The sequence below is a fragment of the Podarcis liolepis genome, assembly GCF_965112155.1.
Source record: "Podarcis liolepis genome assembly, chromosome: 8".
Lineage (NCBI taxonomy): Eukaryota > Metazoa > Chordata > Lepidosauria > Squamata > Lacertidae > Podarcis > Podarcis liolepis.
Window position 1 is genome coordinate 83,596,956 of NC_139560.1, and position 25,819 is coordinate 83,622,774.

At 43.8% G+C, this 25,819-nt stretch overlaps 1 protein-coding gene across 2 annotated transcripts; it reads left to right on the top strand.

Moving 5' to 3' along the window:
- Nucleotides 1-4,664: 4,664 nt before the first annotated feature.
- On the top strand, nt 4,665-24,672 carry KAT14 (lysine acetyltransferase 14). Of its 2 annotated transcripts, XM_083519290.1 has the most exons (11): nt 4,665-4,825; nt 6,613-7,134; nt 8,143-8,261; nt 11,829-11,950; nt 12,495-12,676; nt 13,384-13,800; nt 16,914-17,473; nt 19,558-19,694; nt 21,325-21,500; nt 22,608-22,798; nt 24,448-24,672. In XM_083519290.1, the coding sequence occupies exons 2-11, from the start codon at nt 6,879-6,881 to the stop codon at nt 24,619-24,621; spliced, it is 2,334 nt and encodes a 777-aa protein (XP_083375416.1). In that variant the 5' UTR covers nt 4,665-4,825; nt 6,613-6,878; the 3' UTR covers nt 24,622-24,672. The 2 variants fall into 2 exon arrangements, with proteins under 2 accessions (XP_083375416.1, XP_083375417.1); XM_083519291.1 differs by lacking the exon at nt 13,384-13,800.
- Nucleotides 24,673-25,819: the final 1,147 nt, after the last annotated feature.

Here is a 25,819-nt window from a genome sequence, read left to right on the forward strand (position 1 = left end):
TGACTGACCCCTGGCCAACAGGAAGACATTTCAAAGCTCTGTTGTCCTGAGGTCTACATTTTTCTTTGTATTTTGTAGGAGACACATGGGACGATGTTATACCCATGTCACAGTTAAGAACCCAAAATATGAAATATGATTCTAGACTTGCCTTGTCCTTAATCCTAAACACACCTGCTCTTATTTCCAGCTGCGGCATTCAGACAGTTTTACTGACAAAGCCCTGTTCGTCCAAGGTTTGTGTTTAGAGTCTTCTGGTGGAGTTAGAAGGCAGCAAGAACAACATTTGATTTTTTTGTTTTTCTTTTTAATATATTTTTTTACTGTACAACATCATGCACAAATGAAATAACACATCCCACTCTCGTCCAGAAGATGAAGTTTAGTCAATACAACAGAAATATAACCTAACAGCATAATTACGGTAAGTTCCTACCCCAGACAACTATCTATATAGGGGGCAATATACAGTTTATGCTAACCGAAAAGCCTCAGCAATTGGAGAATCGACTAAGACAACACTCTCAAGGCCTCATCAGAGACTGTATTTACAGCAGCATCAAGATTGCATGAAGGCGAGCCCTTCTGTCCTCAAAATGTCTAGCAATCTTGTCACAGCAGGTCTTTGACAGTTCTAGCACCCCGTCAGTCAGGCAGCTTTGCTATTCAGTCAGCTTCACTCTGCCACTTCCACGCTAGCCAGCTGGACATCGCCTGGCCTGCTTCAGTCCTCATTCATTTTGAGGAAAATTAAGGAGCACAATGAGTGGCGCAGTGTCCAGGTGGACGCTCCCAAGAGATTGAGTCAATAGCCCTCCTTATCTCCCTGGTCCACAGTGAGGTAAGGAGCTCAAGGGATTGCTGACATTGGAAAATCCCCATCAGATTCCATAAGTCGTCCAGTTGGGGTGACCCAGGATGTTTTGGCACTGGAGGCAAAACAGAATATTCTGTCCCCCTGTGGCGCCGGATTAAAGGTAGTGCGAGCAGCACTTCCCCAGCACAGGGCTCTGAGCTAAGGAGAGGCAAAATTAAGAAGATCCATACTTGAGAAGATCCATTTTGGGGCACTGAATTTTGACCTCAAGCAGGGCATAATAATAATAATAATAATAATAATAATAAATTTTATTTATACCCCGCCTTCCCAGTTCAAAAACCGGGCTCAGGGTGGCTAACAACAAAATTAAAACACTTAATTGTAAAAACAGCATAAAATACAGTATAAAAACATGAATAACAATAAAATTCAAAATTCAGAAATAAATTTAGGGGGAAATAAACATTAGATAATCCTCAGGGCTAGCTGGCTGAATTGGTCCCACTTGGGCCAGCGAGGAGGCCAGGGGAGAATTAGCTGTGGGGTCTCAGAGAGAGTAATCTTCATAAAAGGGGAGGGGGAGGGAAGAGAAGGGAAATAAAAGATGAGGCTGAATTCAAATTGAAGGCCAGGTGGAATAGCTCTGTCTTACAGGCCCGACAGAAGGAGGTTAAATCCTGCAGGGCCCTAGTCTCATGGGACAGAGCATTCCACCAGGTCGGAGCCATCACTGAAAAGGCCCTGGCCCTGGTGGAGGATAGTCTGACTTCCTTAGGGCCCAGGACCTCTAAACTATGGTTATTCATGGACCTTAAGGTCCTCTGTGGGGCAGACCAGGAGAGGTGGTCCCGTAAATACGAGGGCCCTAAGCCACATTACAAAATATTACCCAAGTCTACCCCTGCCTTCTCTTCTACTGTGCACCCAACTGCCACCCACCCACTGCTGTGCCCCCACCTAGCAGCAGGTAGTAGCAGGTAGCAGCAGGTGGGTGCATGGTGGCAGGTGTCCATATTGCAGAGGAAGAGGCAGTGGCAGCCCACAAGTGTCTGCTGCCCTGTGGTCCCTGCTGCCCCTTGCCCCAGCCCTGCGTCCAACACCATGCCTGAGAGATGCCTTCTTAAGCTCCATCAGGGAGGCTGCTCAGTGTGGATAATACAGCAATAGCACCTCCACTGGACCTAATGAGATGTCTTTTAGACCACAGTGCACTGGTGGCTGCTACCGCCTGGACCAGTTGGGGGTGACCAGTGGCCAGGGAGGAATCATAGAATTGTAGAGATGGAAGAGGGACCAAAGGGTCATCTAGTCCAACCCCCTGCAATGCGGGATTTTTTTGCCCAATGTGGGATTTGAACCCACAACCCTGAGATTAAGAATTTCATGGAGAGCATGAGACTCTTAATCTCAGGGCTGTGGGTTCAAATCCCACATTGGGCAAAAGCTTCCTGCATTGTAGGGGGTTAGAATAGATGACCCTTGTGGTCCCTTCCATCTCTGATTCTATGCTTGACTGAGCTACCCCAGAAGTTACTTGTAGGGAAGGCCAATAAAGTCACATGGATGGGGCCAAGTTGTTTTGCTTTCCCCCCTCATCCTCCTCGCTTGCAAAGGTGTGGACACAAAAGCGTTGCAGTTGCATAAAGTACAGTGGTACCTCAGGTTACATACGCTTCAGGTTACAGACTCCGCTAACCCAGAAATAGTGCTTCAGGTTAAGAACTTTGCTTCAGGATGAGAACAGAAATCGTGCTCCGGCGGCACGGAAGCAGCAGGAGGCCCCATTAGCTAAAGTGGTGCTTCAGGTTAAGAACAGTTTCAGGTTAAGAATGGACCTCCGGAATGAATTAAGTATTTAACCTGAGGTACCACTGTACATGGTACCTAACTAAAACTTGGTTTAGAAGGGGTCCCTGACTCCCTGCTGTCAAAATTTATAATTTGAGTAACTGTCACTATAGCCATGCATTACTCTGAAATAAGCCCCATTAAATGCCATAGGGATTACTCCCAGTTAGGACTGGAGCCTGAATTGGTTAGTTTTAAAGGTGCCACACAGAACTTCAATAGACCTTACAACTCCCAGGAAGTAGGGTTCGGATTGCAGTTTATCCTGTAATTCTAAACCCATTTATTTGGGAGTAATCCTTTCCCTATTGACTTCCACGGACTTTACCTCTGAATAGAACCATGGTTAGGATTAAGCGGTTAGTTGTCAAATTCTCTTCTACCACTGGTGACCTGTTTTAAAGGGAATCCTACAGGCTGACTAAGCTTCTGTTATCTAGGGCTGAAACAGGATTAACTGTCCAATTCCTAGCGCAAAGCACAATTCCTGACAGGGGGGAGGTTTAATCCACTTGGAGACACTCACATGAAGGTTGTGCTTGTGTTTATTAAGGCTGCAGTAATAACAGCCGCTGCCCCCATGGGCTGGAGTGGGTTTATCCCGCAGTTAAGTGCAAGGGCTACACATGTCTACTCCATGATAAGTCTGTAGGCTGCTTGAATCCTAACTTAGTTTCTTTTAAACGGTACTCTGGACTTATTTTAAATAATAAAATGAATGCCACTCCTCCCTTCTTCAGCCAGCGCCCGCCACATCACAATGCAAGCTTCTCCAGAATTAACTCTTGCTTTCTGTTGCCCCCTCTCCAGCAATAAGATAAAGAAAAAATACACCTCCCCTCTCAGCCAGATCCCTTTGCCATAACAAGACTCTCACAAGGGAACCAACACTCCCTGCATTTCCTAAGAAATGGCTGGCTTCTGAAGCATTGCAATTAATGGATTTAAAAGGGACTGGCGACCTTTTCCTTTCAAATCATAGGAAGGATTTCGGATGGCAGCTTCACCGTTTCCTTCATTTGGGTGCAGAAATTTTATTTTCCATATAAAAAGGACCACGAACGTAGCCAGGATTTTTGTTGGGGGGGGGCAGGCCTTTTGTTGTGGGGGAGAACCTCAGTTTGCTATGTATTTTTATTGATTTTTATTGATAGGGGGTAGCTGCCCCTTCCTGTCCCCATTTGGCACTACGCCCACGAACAGGACTCCGTTTTTGCACCTAAACAGAGACACCACTCCCCGAAACACAAAGGTAAAGGGACCCCTGACCATTAGGTCCAGTCATGGCCGACTCTGGGTGTTGCGGCACTCATCTTGCTTTATTGGCCAAGGGAGCCGGCATACAGCTTCCAGGTCATGTGGCCAGCATGACTAAGCCGCTTCTGGTGAACCAGAGCAGTGCACGGAAACGCCGTTTACCTTCCCGCCGGTGTGGTACCTATTTATCTACTTGCACTTTGATGATCTTTCAAACTGCTAGGTTGGCAGGAGCAGGGACCGAGCAACGGGAGCTCACCCTGTAGGGGGGAGGAAAAAGGAAAACTGTCCCCCCTTTTCTCCTTCTCTCTCTTTCTCCTTCTTGCTGCCTTCTGTGGGTGGTAGAAGCACAGGATCCCACCTTCTATTTATTCTGTTTGCATATTTTGGGTAGCTGTTTTGGTTTTTTTTTTGCTTAGATTAGTCTTCTATATGTTACTGAATTATGAAAAACGTCCATAAAAATCTTACATCGAACTGAAAAGCCCATGTTTCTCCCTCCGACCATCCCGGGGGGAGTTCAAGCCTCGTGGCTGCAGCAAAAAACCCGGGATTTCTGAACCCGAACCAAATCTGTCATAAGACACGCGCTGCGCGCTCTTTGCCCCTCTCGCGGCGCGGAACGGCGAGCTCCGAATGGAACCGGAAATCGCGGCGGTCAGGAGAGCATCCAGCGCCTTTGCCTCTTTAAGCCGCGGCCGAAAGAGCGCTAGGAAGGCGCCGAGCCGCTGGGCATGCGCAGGAGGCCGCGCATGCGCCTTGGGGTCCCAGCGGGCGCTGAGGGGAAGGCCGAGACCGCCGGGCATGTCGGCGGTGTCCAAGGCGGTTCTGGCGGCCTCCGTCGCGGTCTCGGCCGCCGTCGTCGCGGGCGTCCACCTCCAGCAGAGCCGCGTCAGGGAGGTAGGCCTCTCCCTCCCCCCCGCCAGGCGGGAGCATTGGGGGAGGGGCGGATTCGGCGGCAGAAAGAGCCCTTGACTTTCCGGGGCGCCCACATGCCGGGGGGGGGCTGCGTTATTATTAGGGTGAATGCCTGCGACCCTTTTACCGAGTAGGGACTGCACCGTGCTAAGCAACGGGTAAGATGGCTGTGGGAGGCGCACAGGCAGCGGGCACGCCCCCTCTCCCAAATTTACACGGGTTCAGTGCTCCCCCCCCTAAAAAAAATATGTTTAGGGGTACTCTCGTTTTGACTCTAGAAAATCACCATTGTACAGCTCAAGTCGGGGGAAATAAATACAGTAAATGGACAAAAGTACAAAGAACATGCAACATTACAGGCGCTTCAGGTTACAGACTCCGCTAACCCAGAAATAGTACCTCGGGTTAAGAACTTTGTTTTAGGATGAAAACAGAAATTGTGCTCTGGCGGTGCAGCGGCAACAGGTGGCCCCCATTAGCTAAAGTGGTGCTTCAGGTTAAGAACAGTTTCAGGTTAAGAACGGACCTCCGGAACGAATTAAGTACTTAACCCGAGGTACCACTGTATTACACAGCTGACAGCTTACAGTAATTTTCCTACTCATATTGAAATGCTGCCCCTCAATGAGGCCAAACTTCCATCAGTAAAACTCCACACATCCACATTCTACACCCGTCGGGGGTTAGCAACAGATTTACTGCACTAGAGAAGCAACTGAAAATTTAATATTTTTAGTTTATTCTCCCGTTAGATTGACAAGATGTTTAGGGGTATGCTTACCCCTGCGTCTCCCCAGAAAAAAGCACTGCACGGGTTGAGTATACACACACACATCACAACGAACCCAGAAGGGACCCCGAAATGTTGTAAAGATGTCACTGGATAATCTCTCAAAGGGTGGGACAGGGTGTCTGCGGTCTTTTCCAGTGAGTTTTCAATCGTACGCAATTTCACCAATGTGTGTGGTGCCTCGGAAACCATGCTGTATTCCCTAGAAAAAGAGGTGCCAGAACTCACCATGAACACCTCCCTCCTAGCATGGCAGTGGCACCCACTTGACAAAAAGCCCTGCTCCAAACGTAACCCCCACACAAATGGGAGATTTGGGGGGGGGGCGGCTGTCTGGACTGCCAAGTAGTCATGAGAATATTCCCTGGATTTCTGTCCAAAAGCCTGGAGGGATAGAAGTAGGAAATTCTCCTATATAGCCAGATGTTTTTACACACACACACACACACACACACACACACACACACACACACACACACTTGCTATGAAGCCATTTCATATGCTTCTTTTCAAAAAGGTGTATAGGAGCTGGAGAGAAAAGGAAGCAAAAATGAACAGAGGTTTTTGACACTTTGCATAGGAGGAGAAATTGCATCTGCTGTTGCTGCCCTTTCCCCCAATTCAACCATTCCTTCTTCCATGTTATCTTTGCACTTTGTAACATAAATTTCCCCCAGCATTTTATGCCCCAGTGTTTCATATAGCCACAGAAGGCCTCTGATTATTGGTTTGTGATATAGCGATCTTCAGGTAATGACCCTTTATGATTTGCAGATGGCTTAGTCCTGTATTGGAATGAGGATGTATACTTCCTACAGTTAGCAAAACCTTTGAAGTTACTTTTGCAACAGTATGATTGCTTTGTAAGATTCACAGTTGGCCTTAATTTCCTATAACAGTACCTTTACACTTTCTCAAGTTTTTGAACAGCAGATTATTAAGAGATATATACCATAATATGATGAGATTTTTCTTTCAGAGGCTACGTGAAGGAGTTCTGAGAGACTTTGAGAGGCAGAATCGTAAGCAAGAAAATCTTCGCCTTTTGGAGCAACAGATTGCCTTGACTGAGCAACTTGAAATGGAAAGAAGCAAAATGCTCATGGGAAAAGAATCCTCACAGTAAGGGCCAGGAAGAGTTGGGATCTCCCTTTTCATTTCAGTTATTTAAATGTCTTCGTACTTGTTGGAACAGTCTTTGTTTTGCTGGGCTTCTTGCATAATAAAAGTGACTGTCAATTCACAATGGATACTAATGTGTACATGAGTGAGATGATGAGCCGTCATGATGATGAAGCCACAAGGACATCGCCTTCAGAAGGGCTGGAAGAAGGAGAAGTGGAAGGAGAAACTCTTCTCATAGTAGAGTCTGAAGATCAGGCATCTGTGGATTTGAGTCATGATCAGAGTGGAGACTCTATAAATAGTGATGAAGGGGACACATCCTGGACAGAAGAGATGTCTTATTACTGTGAAAGATGTCAGAAATGGATACCAGCAAGTAAGGCTTCCTAATTATTGATTATTTTAAATAATAAAAATGTGTCATTTGTTTTGCCCTTCTGACCTCAAGGCCTTGGTCAGGAAGACCTACAAGATTGTGACTCTTGCTGAGCTGGGCCTTCAGGAAGCAGATCAGACAAAAGCCAGTTGAAAGCACCTTCTCCCAAGGCACAAACCTAACAAAAGGGGATTCCTTTTTCCACATGACTTGTAGTCCACAATCATGAGTGAGTGGCAGACCTCAGAAGCTTCCTGGGCCTCCTGCTTGCTGGTAAATCAGCTATGCCCCTTTCAGAAGAAAGAATGGGTGGATGCCCCATTCCCCTTTTTAAAACATGGGGAGGATTTCCCGAAGAACCCCATTGACAGGAAGGCAGAGATCGTGCTGTGCAGGACCCACAAGCCTTAGCCATCAGAGCCTTTATGGCAGCTTCCTTCATGGCAAGTGTATGCTTCCTCTAAGCTCAGCCCCTTCTGCTGGATGTTGCCCATAGCACCACCCATCAGCACTAGGGACTGTGAAAAGTAGTTAAAGCCTGTGCCTACACAGAGATGTAATTGCATGTGCTCTTCAGTTTTCAGCTCTGGCATGTGGACTTCAAGGCCAAGTCTAGCCTCTCCAGTGATCCCTTTAGAAGGGGCTAGACTAGCCTCTTCAAGGGAGTGGCTGGATGGCGTTCCCAAGAACTACATAAAAGCTATAGATAAGATTTTTTTCTGTTTTAGGGGGGGGGGGAAATCTGCATGCACAATTCTTAAGATTTCAAAAGGAATTGCACTTATGATACATATATATGTGATATCTCCAAAATAGAGACAGATGTGCCCACCAATTGAGGTTACATGGATTTCTGTAAGAGGTGATTAACAAAGCAAAATGCAGAGTGGATGAATGCTGTTGGAATGAACCCCATTTATGCTGTTTTGGACCTTGCTCATAGTGTGTTGGTGTGTAGGCCCCATTTGTTGGGAAAGAAGGCCTAAGGTTTTGTTTGCTTGTTTACAGATCAGGTGAGAGAACAGATCACCTATCTCAAAGGTGATAATTTTTTCAGATTTACTTGCTCTGATTGCTCAGAAGATGGGAAGGAACAGTTTGAACGGCTGAGGCTAACTTGGCAGCAGGTAAGTAACAAGCAGACCCTTAGTAATTGCACCCAAACTGGATTTCACATTTCTGTGTATTACAATAAGGTGCAAGGGGGAGAGGTTGTTAGCAAGCTTCTAAGTGTGAATCTAAGGTTTTTTATTTGCTTACCCTTAAAGGTACATGACTATTTTGGAGTCTAAAAAACTCATTGCAAAAAGCCAGATTTTTTTTTTTCATTTGAGAGTTCTTTATTTGTCATGTAAACACAGAAAGGAAATAATCTTTTGGCCATGGATTGTTAAAATAATTGTTCCAAATTTAATCAGCTGTGCTGCCTTTTTGGCATTGCAGTACACAACTGAGAAACATGAAATGTGCTCATAGAGTACTTGACTCTCCAAAAACTCAGGAGGTTAGCAAGGTAGATAATACAACTTGTGCTGGTCCAGCATCTCCTCTAGTGGATAGATGGGGGACCACATTGACAGTAATGTGGACTCTGTGAAACTCAATGTGTTATATGTGCAGAGGGCCTTCTTGGTAGTGACACCCTCCCTGTGGAATGCCCTCCCTTCAGATGTCAAGTAGATAAATAATTACACAACTTTTAGAGGACATCTGAAGGCAGCCCTGCATCGGGAGATTTTAACACTTGGTATTTATGTTTTCAGATATGTTGTAAACCGCCAGAATGGCTGGGGAAATAATAATAATAATAATGACAACAACAATGAAATCTTATGACTAGCCAAGGAATGATTCACAGCTCTGTAAATTGTTTCACGTATAGGAGGCCTGGTTTTCTAGGTGTGTCAGCTTAGTAAGATTTTATCTGGTGCTGAAGCTGGTACACTTTTCAGTCACCATGTTGGCTACTGGGAAGCAGTGTTTTTAACAATAGACATACTGTAACAGGCATTACTTTCTCTGTAATCACCCCTAAGTTACATTTCCAAGGCTGCTTTGATTTCTACATGTGAATCAATTTGCAAATGTTTGAAACAACCTTAAGCCATGTATCAATAACCTAGATATTCTGTATACCCATGATATCACTTTAAGTAAGAGATAACATTTAGTAATAGCACCAGACTCACCCCAGTGTCCAAGGCAACACCACAAATACAGTGTGCTGAGGATACACCCGCATAAGCAATATTGACGGAGAAATGCCTTTTTGATACTGCTGTACCTCACCACACACAAATGGCAATCCCACAAACAAGTATATATATGTTTCAACAATTTGAGTGCTCTTCCTTCTGTGGTCTAAATCACTGAGCCTAGGACTTGCCAATCGGAAGGTCGGCGGTTCGAATCCCCACGACAGGGTGAGCTCCCATTGCTCAGTCCCTGCTCCTGCCAACCTAGCAGTTTGAAAGCACATCAAAGTGCAAGTAGATAAAGAGGTACCACTCCAGCGGGAAGGTAAACTTGTTTCTCTGGTTTCGCCAGAAGCGGCTTATTCATGCTGGCCACATGACCCGGAAAAACTGTCTACAGACAAGTGTTTGCTCCCTCAGCCAGTAAAGCGAGATGAGCACTGCAACCCCAGAGTCGTTCACGACTGGACTTAACTGTCAGAGGGTCCTTTACTTTTTTTTTACTAAAAGCATAGTAGATGTACATAGAAGAGTACATTCTAAACATCTTTGCATTCGGAAGCTTAAATTCCATTAAATTTAATATGCACACACATACAACAATTCTTTCATCAGAATGACATACAGAGAAGGAAGCATAGATAGTTCAGTATTGCACATGTGTGGGGAGAAACCCCAGGAAACCAGTTCAAGTCCAACAGTTCCTCTGTAAGGGGAAGAAGCCTTTTTCTTGGGCTCCCTGCTCCTATTCCAACACTCTTTCAACTACTGAAGACTACTAATGCTGCTCTTGGGCGATGTCTTCAGTTAAATTAGATATTATACTAGGTAAACTGTGGGAGATACTTTGCAGTTTGGCCAGACTGCTCCAGTGCCAAGAGACAAGTTGCCTTTACTCCTTGCTGACAGATGACATACCATAATGAAATAGAGAAAGTCCATTTGCATAGTGGCTTACTTGGACAAATTACATGTAGTCAGTTGACTGACATGCTAATCCCATTCCCTAAATTGCCTCCTGAAGATACAGTACCTGAAGTAAATTGCAAGTAGGACTACTACCCCACAATATAGAAGAAAAACTATTAACTATGTTTTATTTGTGAATATTGGAGTCAAGGGAATGGTGTTGGCTAATCTAATCAGTTATAAAATTTCAAAATTTCTTTAATAAATAAATTTCTCAGTTATCCTTCTCCAAGCTGTAAATTGCCTAACAAGGTTTATGCTCCAATTCCTTCTTAAAGCATTTGCTTGGTTAAATACAGTGGTGCCTCGCAAGACGAAAAGAATCCGTTCTGTGATTCTCTTCGTCTAGCGGTTTTTTCGTCTTGCGAAGCAAGCCCATTGACGGATTAGCGCTATTAGCCCTATTAGCGGCTTTTAGCTGCTTATCTGCTGATCGGATCAGCTGATAAGCGGCATAGCGGCTTAGAAAAAGGGGGGGAAGGAAAAAACCCCGCAGGAACTCGCAAGGCAGTGTCGTCTTGCGAAGCAAGCCCATAGGGAATTCGTTTTGCGAAGCACCTCCAAAACGGAAAACTCTTTCGTCTAGCGAGTTTTCCGTCTTGCGACTGTATGTGTTTTAACCAAGTCTGTCATCAAATTAACTACAGAGTGTATTTTTAAGTTTCATTGATTTGTTACTTTGTTCCAAAAATATTCTCATCTAAATAAAGCAAGACCTTATATTGCATTGACATAGCAACATTGCAAAAGTTCTTTAATGCATCATTTTTTTTATTCATCATGATATAACTTTTTCTGCTACTTCCAATTCAATAGGAAATGCAATTTGAGTTTTTGCCAATTAGTAATTGCTGTAGTGAGTACTTGCAGAGAGATATTTAAAAATATAAATACTATCAAATGGTACAGATTAAAAAAATCTGAGATTTTCCCTTATTAGGGTATCTTCAAGTATGCCCATTGCTACAAATCTTCCTTAAACTCTTCCATGAGTTCCCATAGTAGTTAGGACTATAGTAGTATCAAATTTCTAAGTATTTAATTAGAAAGTCCCTCCATGGAATCAGATACTGTACCCTGTTGTTTTTCCCTTTGTAGTTCTATCCAAGTTGAAGCCCATCCATTCAGGCCTTGTGAAAATCAATTTGTATCTGGAGATTGCATTGAATTCTGTAAAACAAATTTAGGAGTTTCCCAGATGACTTCATCCACTTACCAGTTAGTTTTAAATTGCTCTTGTCTGATCTTAGCTCCTTGTATTTACATTTGTATTTTTATTGCCCCAGCTAGGGTAATAAAGGACACATTTGTCGTGTTCCTTTTTAAGGATAAAACATATCTGAACATTCGTTAACTGAAATAGATGCATTTAGGATAATCTTAATCCAGGCAGATTAATCCCCCTCAAAACCCTGTATTATCTAAGAGTTGATTATTTTATATAACCCCGTTAGGAGAAGAGAATCATTTTATCCCAGAAAAAAATCTTTCTTACCTATTGTAAATGAGAGGTTCCTATTTGTGTTTCAGGTTGTTATGCTGGCAATGTACAATCTATCCTTGGAAGGAACTGGCCGCCAAGGCTACTTCAGGTGGAAGGAAGACATTTGTTCTTTCATTGAAAAACACTGGAATTTTCTACTAGGAAACCGGTAATGCCATTATGTTGTCTTGAAACTGAAGGTAAAGAACAAAACGTCCACATATAATTAAAATGTAGGAAAACATTTTTTTCCTCCTAGTTGAGAGTAAAAGAGAGAAGGTATCCATAGTGGGTGAAGGTCAATAGCTAGTTCACTTCTGTATAGTTCTGCATAGTATGACTTCCCCTAGTTTGTCTCCCTCCAGTTGGTTTCTGCAAGCAGCGAAGGCCAAAATATACGGCCATTTTATTTCAAAGTTTATTCTGGTCTTTCAAAATAGTACAAGATTGCACCATGTTGAGAGCGTCTCTTAACATCTACTAGCCCTCATTTGTAATTTGTCCTAAGATTTTGAGAATCCAGAATAAAATTTGAAATAATGTGTATACCTTTCAGCTATAGTTGGTTGCAGAAATTGATTCCTGCTTCCAGTCCTTGCTACTGTGCTCATCCCATTAATATCACTTAAGATCTGAAGAGGAACTAGCAATCTGCTACCAGTGTATTAAACAGAGCTCTCTTTCAGAGACATTTTTCTCTTTCTTTGATTTAGGAAGAAGACTTCTACTTGGTGGAGCACTGTTGCTGGTTGTCTTTCTGTGGGGAGTCCTTTATATTTCCGTTCAGGGGCTCAAGAGTTTGGAGAACCAGGATGGTGGAAACTTGTCCACAATAGGCCCCCTACAATGAAGCCAGAAGGAGAGAAGCTTTCTGCATCTGCCCTAAAAACAAAAGGTAATAATTTGTAAACTGCATATCATTTGCACATTTAAGGATGCAATAGTTTTAAAATTGGTTTTGGCAGGGTGGGGGTACATGAGGAGAGAGAGTGGGTTTGCACTCTTCTGTACTATTGACATTATGGATTTCAATCAAAATAAAAACAATAAATTTCAAATGTTTCTTGGTTACTGCTTCTCCTTCTCAGCCACTCTTGTTTTCATTCCCTAGCCACTCCCAAGCTCACCCCTCTATTCAGCCTCTCTATTCACCAGTTTCTTCCCCAGCTTCTTTTACCGCTTTGCAGTTCTCCTTTTCACTACTTCTTGCCTCTCTTCTTCCTCTTAAAAATTTGGTGGAAATTTTTCAATGTATGTGACAAAATATATTGCATTCCCACATTCTGTTATATGCAGCCTGGAATTAAAGAATGTTAGCACCTGCTTGTCACGTTTTCCTGTATCAGGAAAGGTGTATTTTTATTGTCTTTAAAAAGCTGTTTATGTTGGATACCTTCTGTAGAAATAGATGCTGCCTTTGTTTTGGAGTAATAATAATAATTTAAACCCGCCCATCTGGCTGGGTTTCCCCAGCCACTCTGGGTGGCTTCCAGCAAAATATTAAAATACAATAATTCATCAAATATTAAAAGCTTCCCTAAAGTTCTAAAACTGGTGTTCTCTCTGCATGTCGGAACAAACACACTACTTGTTCTCTGGCAGGTTCAAAACCATCATTAGACCCTATCATTACAGTGGAGGGACTTAGAAAGAGAGTGAGCCGCAATCCAGTAGAATCTGCCATGGAGCTGAAGGAGAAGAGATCTCGCACTCAGGAAGCCAAGGACATCAGGAGAGCTCAGAAGGAGGCAGCCGCCTTCCTGGACAGAAGCACATCCTCCACGCCAGTCAAATTCATCAGTCGAAGCCGGCGTCCTGACATTATACTTGAGAAGGGGGAAGTGGTTGACTTTTCTTCCCTGAGCTCCTCTGATCGAACTCCTTTGACAAGCCCATCTCCATCTCCTTCTCCAGATTTCTCTGCTCCCGGAACACCAGCTTCTCACTCAGCTACACCGAGCCTGCTCTCAGAAGCAGACCTTATTCCAGATATAATGCCACCCCAGGCCCTGTTTCATGGTAAAAGCTACTTTAACATTTCCTTGTCTATTAACCTCTATTGGATCTCATTTCCACAACCATTTCTTGACCACAGTTCTATTGTTGGTGGTATTTAACATCTACCAGGAACTGTGATACTTACTCTCAATAATTATATTCACTAACGTACCAAGGAAAATGTTTTCTAATGTGAAAAATATTCAAGCACTTATCAGTAATATTATTCCTTGTCTAGTGTTAATTCATATAGCAAATTGTGTACTCAACCAGTGCTTCTGACAATCACATATATGCCATCTGTGTTGCTAGATACCGTATATACCCGAATATAAGCCGAGGCACCTAATTTTAGCACAAAAAAGCGGGGAAACCTATTGACAAGTATAAGCCGGTTCACCACACTAAAAACCTGGTGGCGGCGGCAGTGACGGAAGAAGAACAAGCTTTCAGGCTGCTCATTCCGCCGCCGACAGCGGCAAAGGTGGTGGTGGAGGCAGCCCAAAAGGGCTCCTTTCGGGCCGCTCGTCCCTCCGCTGCTGCCTCTGCCACTTGCAAGAGCAGGCATAGGAGCCGCGGTTGGGAGAGGCACAGCGCAACCTCTCCTGTGCCTGCCCTTGCAAGAGGCTGGCGGTGGTGGCAGGACCAGCGGTGAGAAAGGGCTCCATTTGGGCTACTCATGCCTCCGTCGTCGTCGCCCGCCTCACTCGAGTATAAGCCGAGGGGGGCTTTTTCAGCATAAAAAATGTGCTGAAAAAGTCGGCTTATACTCAAGTATATACGGTACTTGCTGGAATGTTAAACTTTCTCTGATGTACTCTTCTGGAAGCATATATAGGGGCGAAAAAGAAGAAAATGCTGCAAGTACTATTTCCTTAATACTATGTGTACTTGGTCTTGTATAAAGGGCATTATTATAGTACTTTAATACGAAAAAAAATAATTTTCTCAACTCTACCAAAACAAACAAACAAAATAATCAATAACACTAGAACATAGAAAAATGCCTTTTTTGTTTGCTGCTGTTTTGGTTTTGGTTGACCTTCTAGGTTGCTAGTTCTGGAGATTCCGCCCCCTCCCTGTTAAAACAGTTGTGTTTTAACTTTCCTAATGCTTTATTATTGCTTATTAAAATTTATGTTGCCTTTCCTTCAAACAGCTAATTTCGGGAGAGCTGAAAATTATGCTGAAAATATTTCACATCTGGCAACCAATGCACCCCTTGGGTTTCAGATATTACATGGGTAGACAAGTCTAAAAAGCCTAGGACACAAATTTTCACAATCCTCTAGCGCAGCCTTTCACAAGCTGTGGGTCCCCAGATGTTGTTGAACTACAACTCCCATCACCCCTATCTAGCAAGGCCAGAGCTCGGATGATGGTAGTTGTAGTCCAACAACATCTGGGGACCCACAGGTTGAGAACCGCTGCTCTAGTCTAGCGCAGTGATGGCCAAACTTGGCCTTCCAGCTGTTTTGGGACTACAATTCCCATCATCCCTGACCACTGGTCCTGTTAGCATGGGATCATGGGAATTGTAGTCCCAAAACAGCTGGAGGGCGAAGTTTGGCCATCACTGATCTAGCGGCTATGGTGGCTCATTTACCAGAAACGCTGTATTTAGCATTAATTCTGGGAGTGTATACTCGATTTTGACCAAACCAAGCCTCCTGATATATATTTTGCTGTAATGGAACCTCATAGTAAGTCTAATAGGGATGTGGGATCTCCCAGGACATTCTATACAAGATCTCAAAGTAGCTGTTTTACTACAAAGGAATTTCAGAAATAGACTGGAAAGAGAAGCTGCTGAATTGCAACTCATTACCAAACTTAAAACCATGGAGAGACCTGGTCTGAACAGAGACATTGGATTCTTATCTCATTATACATGACTAAGCCATTTTTCACCTTCTCACCCCTTGCCTTTTCCTGTAAGACCTATTGCAGTCGTCAACAGGCTCATCTCAGCTATCTGCCAATCACCCATTCCCACCACCCTTCTGAGTAATACCCCTCCCCACCTTCTCACTATATAGAAGGATCTGGCAACTTCTGTTTCAGTGTATCTGAAGAAGTGTGCATGCACACAAAAGCTCATACCAAGAACTAACTTAGTTGGTCTTTAAGGTGCTACTGGAAGGATTTTTTTATTTTGACTATGGCAGACCAAGACGGCTACCTATCTGTAACAGGGATGTGGGTGTTGCTGTGGTCTAAACTACTGAGCCTCTTGGGCTTGCCGATTGGAAGGTCAGCGGTTCGAATCCCCACAACAGAGTGAGCTCCTGTTGTTCTGTTCCAGCTCCTGCCAACCTAGCAGTTCAAAAGCACGCCAGTGCAAGTAGATAAAGAGGTACCACTGTGGCGGGAAGATAAACAGTGTTTCCATGCACTCTGGCACTCCTCATGGTGTCCCGTTGCACCAGAAGCAGTTTAGTCCTGCTGGCCACATGACCCGGAAAGCTGTCTGTGGACAAACACCGGCTTCCTTGGCCTGAAAGTGAGATGAATGCCACAACCCCATAGTCGCCTTTGAGCGGACTTAACTGTCCAGCAGTCTTTTATCTTTACCTTTTAGTAAGTCTAGCATTTCATTCTGACCAACTTGCCACAGTCTTTATATACTTTATATTGAGTTATTGTTCCTGGCTATTCTATCAATATACTTTTAGATATATTTGTGCTACAGAAAGGCCTGTCTTTTCTGCTGTCAGATTTTTGTGGTCCATCTTCCTTCCTGAATTAAGCACCCTATTCAGAGCCACACTGGATCTACTAAAGTGGCCTGATTTTCATAAATCAAAACCTCTTTAACTAGCAAATGTGGAGAATACTACTTTGGATAGGTCAGTCTTAACTGAATATTAATGGGGAATGGCTGTGTACCCTTTCATATTAAAGCCACAGTCTCCTAGGAAGAAAACACAGTTGTATTCTAGATTCAGGTAGGTAGCTGTGTTGGCCTGATGCAGTCAAAATAAATTAAAATATTTAAAAATTATCCAATAGCACCTTAGAGACCAACTAAGTATGTTCTGGGTATAAGCTTTCATGTGCATGCACACTTCTTCAAATAAGTTGCATTCATTACACTGTCAGAAAATTTATGGAATATTTTGTTTTGTTTATAGATGATGAAGAGATGGAAGGTGATGGTGTTATAGATCCAGGAATAGAGTATATCCCACCCCCGAGTGGTCCAGTGGGAATGATCCGAAAGAAGGTGAAGACACCAGAGCAGATTAAGCAAGAGATGGAGAGCGAGGAAGAAAAAGCAGAGAGACTTGAACGTGACACTGAAAACTCTGATAATACTCGCACATCCCTTCAGGACCAGGGCCGAGACAAAAGAAGGATGCAGTTGGAACATAAGAATGCTAAGTTCGGCATGCCCAAGTATGCACCTGTTAGCATCTATGAAGAAAAGCTTCTCTTGAGGAACTTGGAGAGCTGCCCAAATGCTGCAGCCATGACCCCCGAAGCTCAGAGACTGCGGCGCAAGTTGATAATCCGGCAGGCCAAGCGCGAGAGAGGCCTGCCCCTCTTTGACTTGGACAGTATTGTGAATGCAGCCCTTCTCCTGGTTGATCGGATTTATGGACCCAAGGAAGGAATTGCTCCCTGTCCCCCAGCAAATTACGCAATGTACAGAACTACCAGCCAGGATTTCAGAATCTTGGATCGATACCAGGTGAATGTTTCCAATTCAACTGTTTTTTCGATAGCTCCCATACTCTGGATGGGGATAGTGGGCTAAGGGAACACAACCTGCTAATCCATACACCACACGTCTAGGCACCCTTTCTTAGGTCATTATCTGTGAATCACTGCCCATGATCACATCCATTGTGAAATTTCTCTTAATGGAATGGGACAATGTATTCCTTGGCACTGGCTGCTCAATCCCTTCTCTTTTCCAGAGAGTGAGCGAGTGCTTTGCTGTTTTTATGGAAGTTATATGTGGCAGTTTTCATTTACTTTATAGCCATTTCTTCTGGGCATACTTAGGTGATGTTTTTATGTCCAGAAGGACCAAGGAAGTGTTCTCTAGGGCAACAAAAGAGCCTGCCACCACAAAGCCTTGTAGGGCGGGGCAGTATCTGGCTCTCATCATTGTGATATAGCAGCAGTTAAATTCCGCAATATTCTGATATACCACAATGTCTGGTATATCGCCCAGCCCAAGCCGCCATACCGCTTCAGCTTGTGTGAGTCAGAGGGGCATCGGGACTTCCTTAAGCTGATTAGTTGGAGGATGGGAAGCCTTCCGCTGCTCAGCTGAGCAAGCCCCCATACCGCTCTGGCTCAGGTGAGACGGAGGGACGGGATGGGGGCCTTTCTCAAAGGTGCAGACAGGCAGTTAAGCAGAGCTTGAAAAGGTGTTCACCTTCAGGTGTTCACTTTCAGGCTCCGTCTGCCTGCCTGCCTGTGCCTTTGCCGTCTGTAGGCAATTTGAGCTGGCACAATGTATTGCCAGCTCAAAATGTCTGACGCTGGTCTCGCAATCTGAATGCCATCTCGGTTTCAGACAACCTACCAATATATCACCCAGCTCTAAAGCCTAGATAGGTGTTTATCCTTCTTCAGCTTTAAAGGACCTCAGGAATTCTATAAATCCATAAAGCTTTAAGGAGCCCTCTAGTGAGGGATCTGTAGTTACACTCTTGGCTCGATGGAGATCATCCCAAAACACCTCAGCTCGTTTCTCTACTGTTGTAGACATTTGGAGCATTCTGTGACTCCTCGGTTCAATAGCTAACATTGTCCAAATCCTAGGAATGACATTTTATCTGTATATGCTTGGGTGTTAATGTACGCACTAATTTATAATTTACTGCTACAGAAGTTATTGGTTAACTGGAAACCAAGTTACGTTTTTATTGAGCATATTATGGGTGGAATTCAACATTGTGTTAGCAAAGGTTCCACCTGCGCAAGCATTTCAGCTTGCCACAAAAATATCCAACGTCTCCTCCCCCTGCATGCTTCACTGATGGTTCTCCTGATCTGCCTAGAGCCAATTTCAAGGGGGTTGGGAGAAGAGGTAGGGAAAGCCCTGCTGCACAAGCCGAAGTCCTTGCCGAGAGATTCTGCTTATGGGCTTGTAATGTGAATCCCTCCCTGTGCCCTGAAACTGGGTGAGGGAGGCTTCTTCCACTGAAAGAAGACGAGTCACAAAGTCATTTGCATAGCTCTGCCCTTGAAGCAAAAGGGGGGGAGTAGCAAGAACTCCTGGGTAACCTCCATCCATTGAAGAGATTACAGTGTCACAGTAACTCCATTTTTAAGACCAGTAATCTAATGCTGTTTGAATTCCTAAGAGGGACTAGGTAATCTCAACGTCTTGCAGACAGGGTAACTTAGGTTGTGTTCAATGTGTAGTGCAAAAATTTCTCTTTGCACAATGGGACATTCTTCCCTTCTCCCTCTGTGTGACCCCTAAACCAGTTCTGGGTTTCCCACCCCCCTGGTACACATTTGGGGGTGGCATGTGGGGAGGAAAGGGAGGGAATCCCATTGTGCTAGTGCAGCTTTCTAGCAGAATACTGTCCGTTCTCCTTTTTCAAAACTGGACTTGACAGTAGTAACAGCCACCTTGTGGTTGGTGCAAATTACCATTTATAAAATAGCCAGTAGTACACTGTAGTTAACTTGCCATTGGCATTTTTTTACCAAGTTGCAAGGATCAGTTGCAGATGTTATTTGTATTCTGTCACCTCTCTTGTTTATGTTCATTCCAGGCTGATTTCCTTGTTTTTTGGCTTTGCTTTACAGACTAAGCTGTCTGCTGTGAAGGGGTTTCGACAAATGCCAACAAAATTTCTGTGCCGACTCGTAGGCTCAGAAGATGCTTTGACTGACCACAGCATTATCAGTCCCTACACTTCCCGTGTTTTGAAACCCTACATCAGGTACAGACCACAGAGCTGTTTTCACTTATGAGCAGATGACTCTTTCTCCTTTCCCCCTACAGATTTGTTCTCTTTCTGGTCAGTTGTTGAACACTCAACTCTTAGGGCCAAGACTTCAGGCTGAAATATATGTTTAAAAGTTTGTAAATACAGTCTGTTAAGTCTACTCTGTTAAATAGATCACTGTTACCCCCATATTACAGATGGAGAACTGAAATTGGCAGAGGTGATTTTGCCACCAAGTAAGTCCATAGTCCATAGGGACGCGTGGCGCTGTGGGTTAAACCACAGAGCCTAGGACTTGCTGATCAGAAGGTCAGCGGTTCGAATCCCCGCAATGGGGTGAGCTCCCGTTGCTTGGTCCCAGCTACTGCCAACCTAGTAGTTCGAAAGCACATCAAAGTGCAAGTAGATAAATAGGTACCGCTCCGGTGGGAAGGTAAACAGCGTTTCCATGCGCTGCTCTGGTTCGCCAGAAGCGGCTTAGTCATGCTGGCCACGTGACCCGGAAGCTGTCTGCGGACAAACGCTGGCTCCCTCGGCCAATAGAGCGAGATGAGCGCCGCAACCCCAGAGTTGGTCATGACTGGACCTAATGGTCAGGGGTCCCTTTACCTTTAAGTCCATAGTCGTGGGGAGATGTATGGGTTCTCAGTGTAGGTGGCCTTGCAGGGCAGATACTCAACTGCCCCCTTTGTGTTTTATACCAAAAGCATGGAAACAGGAAGTATTACTTGCTCATCTTTCCTGTTTTGGTGGTACTTTATAAGATGCAAAACTCTAATGCTAGGAGGATCTTTTCTCTCTGCAGCCCAGGGTCTCTTCTTCTTGTGAGTGTGCTAGAGTTGGGACAGAAACAAATACATTTATCCTAAGGATAAAAACTTGCTGAACAAAATATTGGAGTTGGAATACAAGAAGGGGAGGCGTGGGGAAGTCATGAAAAGAAGTTACTGAAAATGAGACTTAAAAGGTGGAACTTTTTTTTTTTTGTTTGGTGTGTTTTTCTATGTTTTTTGTTTTGTTCTTTGTACCTTTTGAAACGTTAATAAATATTATAAAAAAAAGAAACAAATACATTTATCAAATGTACAGGAGCACAGCATGCACAACTTTAGAAATTTTGTCTAGGTAGTTGAATACTCTCCACAAAAAGGAAGGTTTCATAACAAAGTAAAATAAAAGGCACTTTATAGTTTAATGAATTAATATGGAGCACCTAGAGGACTGAACAGATAGCAAAATATTTTCATCAATGGGGTCCCTGAATTGCTGTGAAAGAGATGATATGGTTACCTTTTTGGTAGGTTGGTGGATGGATATGGTCCCAGATTGAAATGTTTAGCGCATGGACAGAAAAGGGAAGGGGGGGGGGCCTCTCCAAGTCCAGACACATGCTTTCCAGCATGGTATCACAATAAGAATTGAGAGACATCTGGAGAATGCTGTGCCCGTGAACTTAAACATGGCTGCTCTCCAACTTGTGACTGGCTTTGACAACTAGACCCCAGCAACAACAAATCTCTCCTGTTCTCTGTGCACCATACCCGTGTCTTAATTTCAGGCCCGACTGAGTCTGACTGCTGTTATACTCTGAAAATGACAAATATTGCTGTTGTGTCCCCTCCAGGCGTGATTATGAAACCAAGCCTCCAAAGCTAAGGTTGCTGAATGAGATTCGTGCCCATGCGCACAAGAATGATCCCAGCTGGACTGCTGAGCCGGAGGCACCCATTGATTACTGCTATGTGCGCCCTAATCACATCCCCACTATTAACTCAATGTGCCATGAGTTCTTTTGGCCAGGTAGGATTTACTAGGTGGTCAAGGGAAATAATGGGGCGACTACTCATTCCATTCTGGTAGATGTACTACAGCTCAAATGCTGCCATTGCTTCTCTTTTCCCTTCCCTAAGAGAATTTCAGCTGCCCCCCACAAGGCATACATTAGTTTTGAATCCTGAGAAGACGGAAGAAGGATGGGTGGGACAGTTGGAAAAGAAACGTAGTGGGTAGTAAAAAGCTATGAAGCTGCTTTTGTTGAAAAGGAAAGGAAAAGAAAGGGTTTTGGGATGTTGATTAATGAATTTGTGCCTAATGTGTACTTAGCCTGGTGCCATCATTTATCTGTGTTGAGGGGCTGGGCAAAAATACTTTTATTCTCATTGAATTTTGGCCCTTAATTTGGAGGCTACTTAGGTATGTTTGTGACGTCTTTTTAGTGGAGTGGGTTGAGTTGGCTATATATATTATGGCTGTACATTGTGGGTTCTTATTATTGTTCTTATACTTAGTTTAAATGTTTGTTTTTGCACTGTATGTTGCTTACAGTCACTCTTGTGGAATAAAAAGAAATGTAATGGTAATATTAATAAAAAGCCTGTGTGCATGTATCAGTGCATTTTCTATTGGCTGAAGTGACCTGTTCCTACTAGAACAAGCACCTATTTTTCTGATTGGTTCCCAATGGAATCTTATAACCTTATAAAACTGTTTTTAATTCTCTCTCATGACTGAATAAATGTAGCTTTTGAAAGTATATGTGGGAAAGTTGAATAACCTGCAGACATTTACTGTGATCTTGTGGTGTAATCCTGCACATACTTACTTCTGGTCAAAGACCCATTGAATTCAGTGGGACTTACCTCCAAGTAAGCATGCATTTAGGATTGAACTGTGTCATTTTATTCATATAATTATAATGTCTAACAGTATATTATTCCTTTAACATGGAAATGTCCTTAACATTTCGTGGTAGGATTATTTACTACCAGTCCCGTAATTAGATTTTGAGTCCTTTAGGACGTTCTTTTTCTTTCTTTTTTAAAAAAAGCCTTAAATAGATATTTTATATAATGTTCCTTTTCCATCAACAATCTGTGATCATTTGTGGTGTGCTTTTCTCTCCCACAGGAATCGACCTCTCAGAATGCTTGCAATATCCAGACTTCAGTGTGGTTGTCCTTTACAAAAAGGTCATTGTTGCGTTTGGTTTTATGGTACCAGATGTTAAATACAATGAAGCATACATCTCTTTTCTGTTTGTTCACCCTGAATGGAGAAGATCAGGAATTGCAACCTTTATGATCTATCATCTTATTCAGGTAGTTTTATGATTTATTATCTTGAAAAGTATGATCTGTACTTTTTACTTTAGATATAAGTGCAAACAGGGCAGGTTTACTCAAGAAGATTTATGTCCCTTTGATGACCTACTCATCGTTCAGTTGTCACATCTATGTTGTGCAGATCAGTGGTGCAGCATAGAACGGGGAGCTGCAGGGGCAATTCCCCCGGGTGCAGAATTCTTAAGGGTGCAGCCCATGTTATACCGATGGGCTGCAGTGGTCCCAAAGGAGCTGCAAAACTAGGAGGGGGCTTCCTTCTCTAGCCTGGCAATGGGTGTGGCGCGAACTTTTCCTGGGTGGTTGGGTGGGCTGTGAGTGGGGAGTGGGTAGCTGACCAGGCCTTCCTGTGCCAGGGCAGAACCCCCTCTTGCTCCCTGCCCCCTTTGGTTCCACGGGTTCGTATCCTTAGCTTGCAGGTGTTGTGCACAACACGCTTCTTATGCCATGGTTGGTGCTGACAGTTGTGCATGCCAGGTCGTTGCTATGCTGGGTGGTCCCCTCATCTCCCTTCTGCACTGGGGCCACCGCAGAGCCCCCAGCCCAGCCCTTGTATGGGAGCAGGCAGCCATAGGCACGGCAGGTGCCGTTAGAGTGCCTGGTGTGAATGAAGAGGCAACCATGGGAGCCTCGGCTGGCAGCACGCTGGCTCCTTGGCTGGACTGGCGGAGCTTTCTGTGGGTGTGCTACGAGCAGCTGAAGCAGGGTGAGCTGTGGTGCAAGAGGGGCTCTGGTTGTGAGGTTGGAGTCCACGTCCAGCACCTCCCAGGAGAGCTTAGATCTCGGAGGTTGTACAAAAAAGGGGGAGGACCCAGGATGATGTGCTAGCCCCCTTCCCCATGGTGATGCTGCCATTCCTTTTGCACCTCGGCTCAGGCAACCCACGCTATGCTACTGGTGCGGATTATTAAGGACGGGAGAACACCCTTGTAAAATTTGTGGCTTGCATTTGGGATTCAGGTACAGATGCCTAGTCGGTCCAATAGCAGCACAACCCTAAATTCCCAAAAGCAGTTTTGGCCAGCCCAGAGCAAACTATCTACTTTTTTATGTGTTGTCTTGAGTTCTGTAGCTTTCATATCCAGACTGAATGACTTCACAAGCTCCTCATCACAAAACCTGTTAGTTCATTGACCAAATCTGCTGGGGCTAATTGTTTTACCCTGTTTGCAAGTAATGAGATACTTCCACTTTCCACCACTCTTCCAGCTCTTCTTTCTGGTACCTTTCTTAATTTATTCAGTGAAATTAAGGCTATGTCAGTGCTGCTGTAACTTTGCATCTTCTGAAGGTTGCTACTTCTTGTAATTTACCAGTTGTAAGTACTGAATGACTGAGGTCCTTATCAAGCAGAATTGAAGGACAGTCAAACTTGGAAGCTATCAATTCTGAAAATGTAGTATCCTGAATTCAGTTCCCCAAGAGAAACTGGTATAAGATATAACCTGTGCTTTACTATATCATCTGTTATCCATCTATGATGTATATTAATGCATGATACTTCTGTCTGCTTTTAGTATCTCTTCCTCCTTGAAAGTTGTCTTGCTTTGACTGCACAGTGCTCCCATAATTAGTTATCTCCTTATTTCCTTCCTCCAATGTAATACAACTCTTTTTTCTTTTCACAGACTTGTATGGGCAAAGATGTAACCCTTCATGTATCTGCAAGTAACTCTGCAATGCTGCTGTACCAGAAGTTTGGATTTAAAACTGAGGAGTACATTTTAGATTTCTATGACAAATACTACCCTTTGGACAGTAAGGAATGCAAACATGCGTTCTTTCTGAGGTTGCGGCGATGATACTGCAAGGGAAATCTGGTCACTACAATAAAATACAGTTTAGCGCTTTTACTGAGGTGCTCTGTTGCCTTTATTGCTATCAAGTTATTTGTCTGTGGTCTTTACTGAGATTAGTATATATATATATTTTACTACAATAGTGTCTGTCTGGCCAAGACAGAAATACAAAAACTCCTTCCTTTTTCTGTAAGAATGGAATTGGTCGCCCTGTTCTTCACGAAGAACCCTTTTGACAAACCAGTTGATGTTTCCCAACGAGTTCTCATACTGAATGAAGATACAAATGTTCAAACTATTCTTTGCAGAAAGCAATAAAATGTTTGATTCAGTCTCTCTAGACATGACATTTATTAGGTGGAAAAATCTAACCCAGGCTTCCTCAACCTCGGCCCTTGATCCCTTGGTAGCAGGACCAGTGGTCAGGGATGATGGGAATTGTAGTCTCAAAAAATCTGGAGGGCCAATGTTGAGGAAGCCTGATCTGACCTGTCAAAATTCAGATTGGATATATACATAATAAAAAGGCTGTGTGCAAATTCTTAGGGACTCACATAATGCCATGAAATGTATAGGATCCCTAATGTAGTTATTCAATACTAATAAAGTGTTATGAGGTGTGCAGTTAGCACATGTGGCCCTGTCACCCCTTTTGAGGATATTTTGGCAATGAGACCTGAACGTGCTCCACACGTTAACACCCCAAGAGTTAACAAGGACAACCAAGAGAAATCAAATGCAATTTTATTTTATCAAAAAGAGAATTAGCATACATGCTACTGATGCTAAACAGATATGTTGCAGGTATGTATCCAATTATTATATTGATATAGTCCATTATCAGGGATTTGTCTAGTACAATGTTAATTCTCATTTGCATTTCCTCCTGGAAGTAAGCAGGTTAGGCCTGCCTTTGGCCATTTGGCCATTCACAATCTCCTGCAGTCATCCATAAGTGTGATGATGTTCAGGTGAGCAAGGCATGCTGGCATCAAACATGTTCAAGGTGACCTCAGTCTGAATGTCATGGTTTGTTGGTTTAATCATGCTACTTAGGGATTTTGTCTATTGTGGAGGTGTTTTGTTAGAAACTTTATTTTTCCAAAGGCAAGGCAAAACGACTTGCAACCACCACCCCGGCACATTGATACCTTAAAAGCAATCGGGGGGGGGGGGGGATACATTAAAAGCATCCTGCCCG

What these genes read in the sequence shown, in the direction of transcription:
- KAT14 (XM_083519290.1), top strand. Translation starts at nt 6,879, where the DNA reads ATGGATACTAATGTGTACATGAGTGAGATGATGAGCCGTCATGATGAT. An exon ending in AATTTTCTACTAGGAAACCG is followed by an intron (nt 11,951 to 12,494) that starts GTAATGCCATTA and finishes TCTTTGATTTAG; the next exon opens with GAAGAAGACTTCTACTTGGT. An exon ending in GTTTTGAAACCCTACATCAG is followed by an intron (nt 19,695 to 21,324) that starts GTACAGACCACA and finishes TGTCCCCTCCAG; the next exon opens with GCGTGATTATGAAACCAAGC.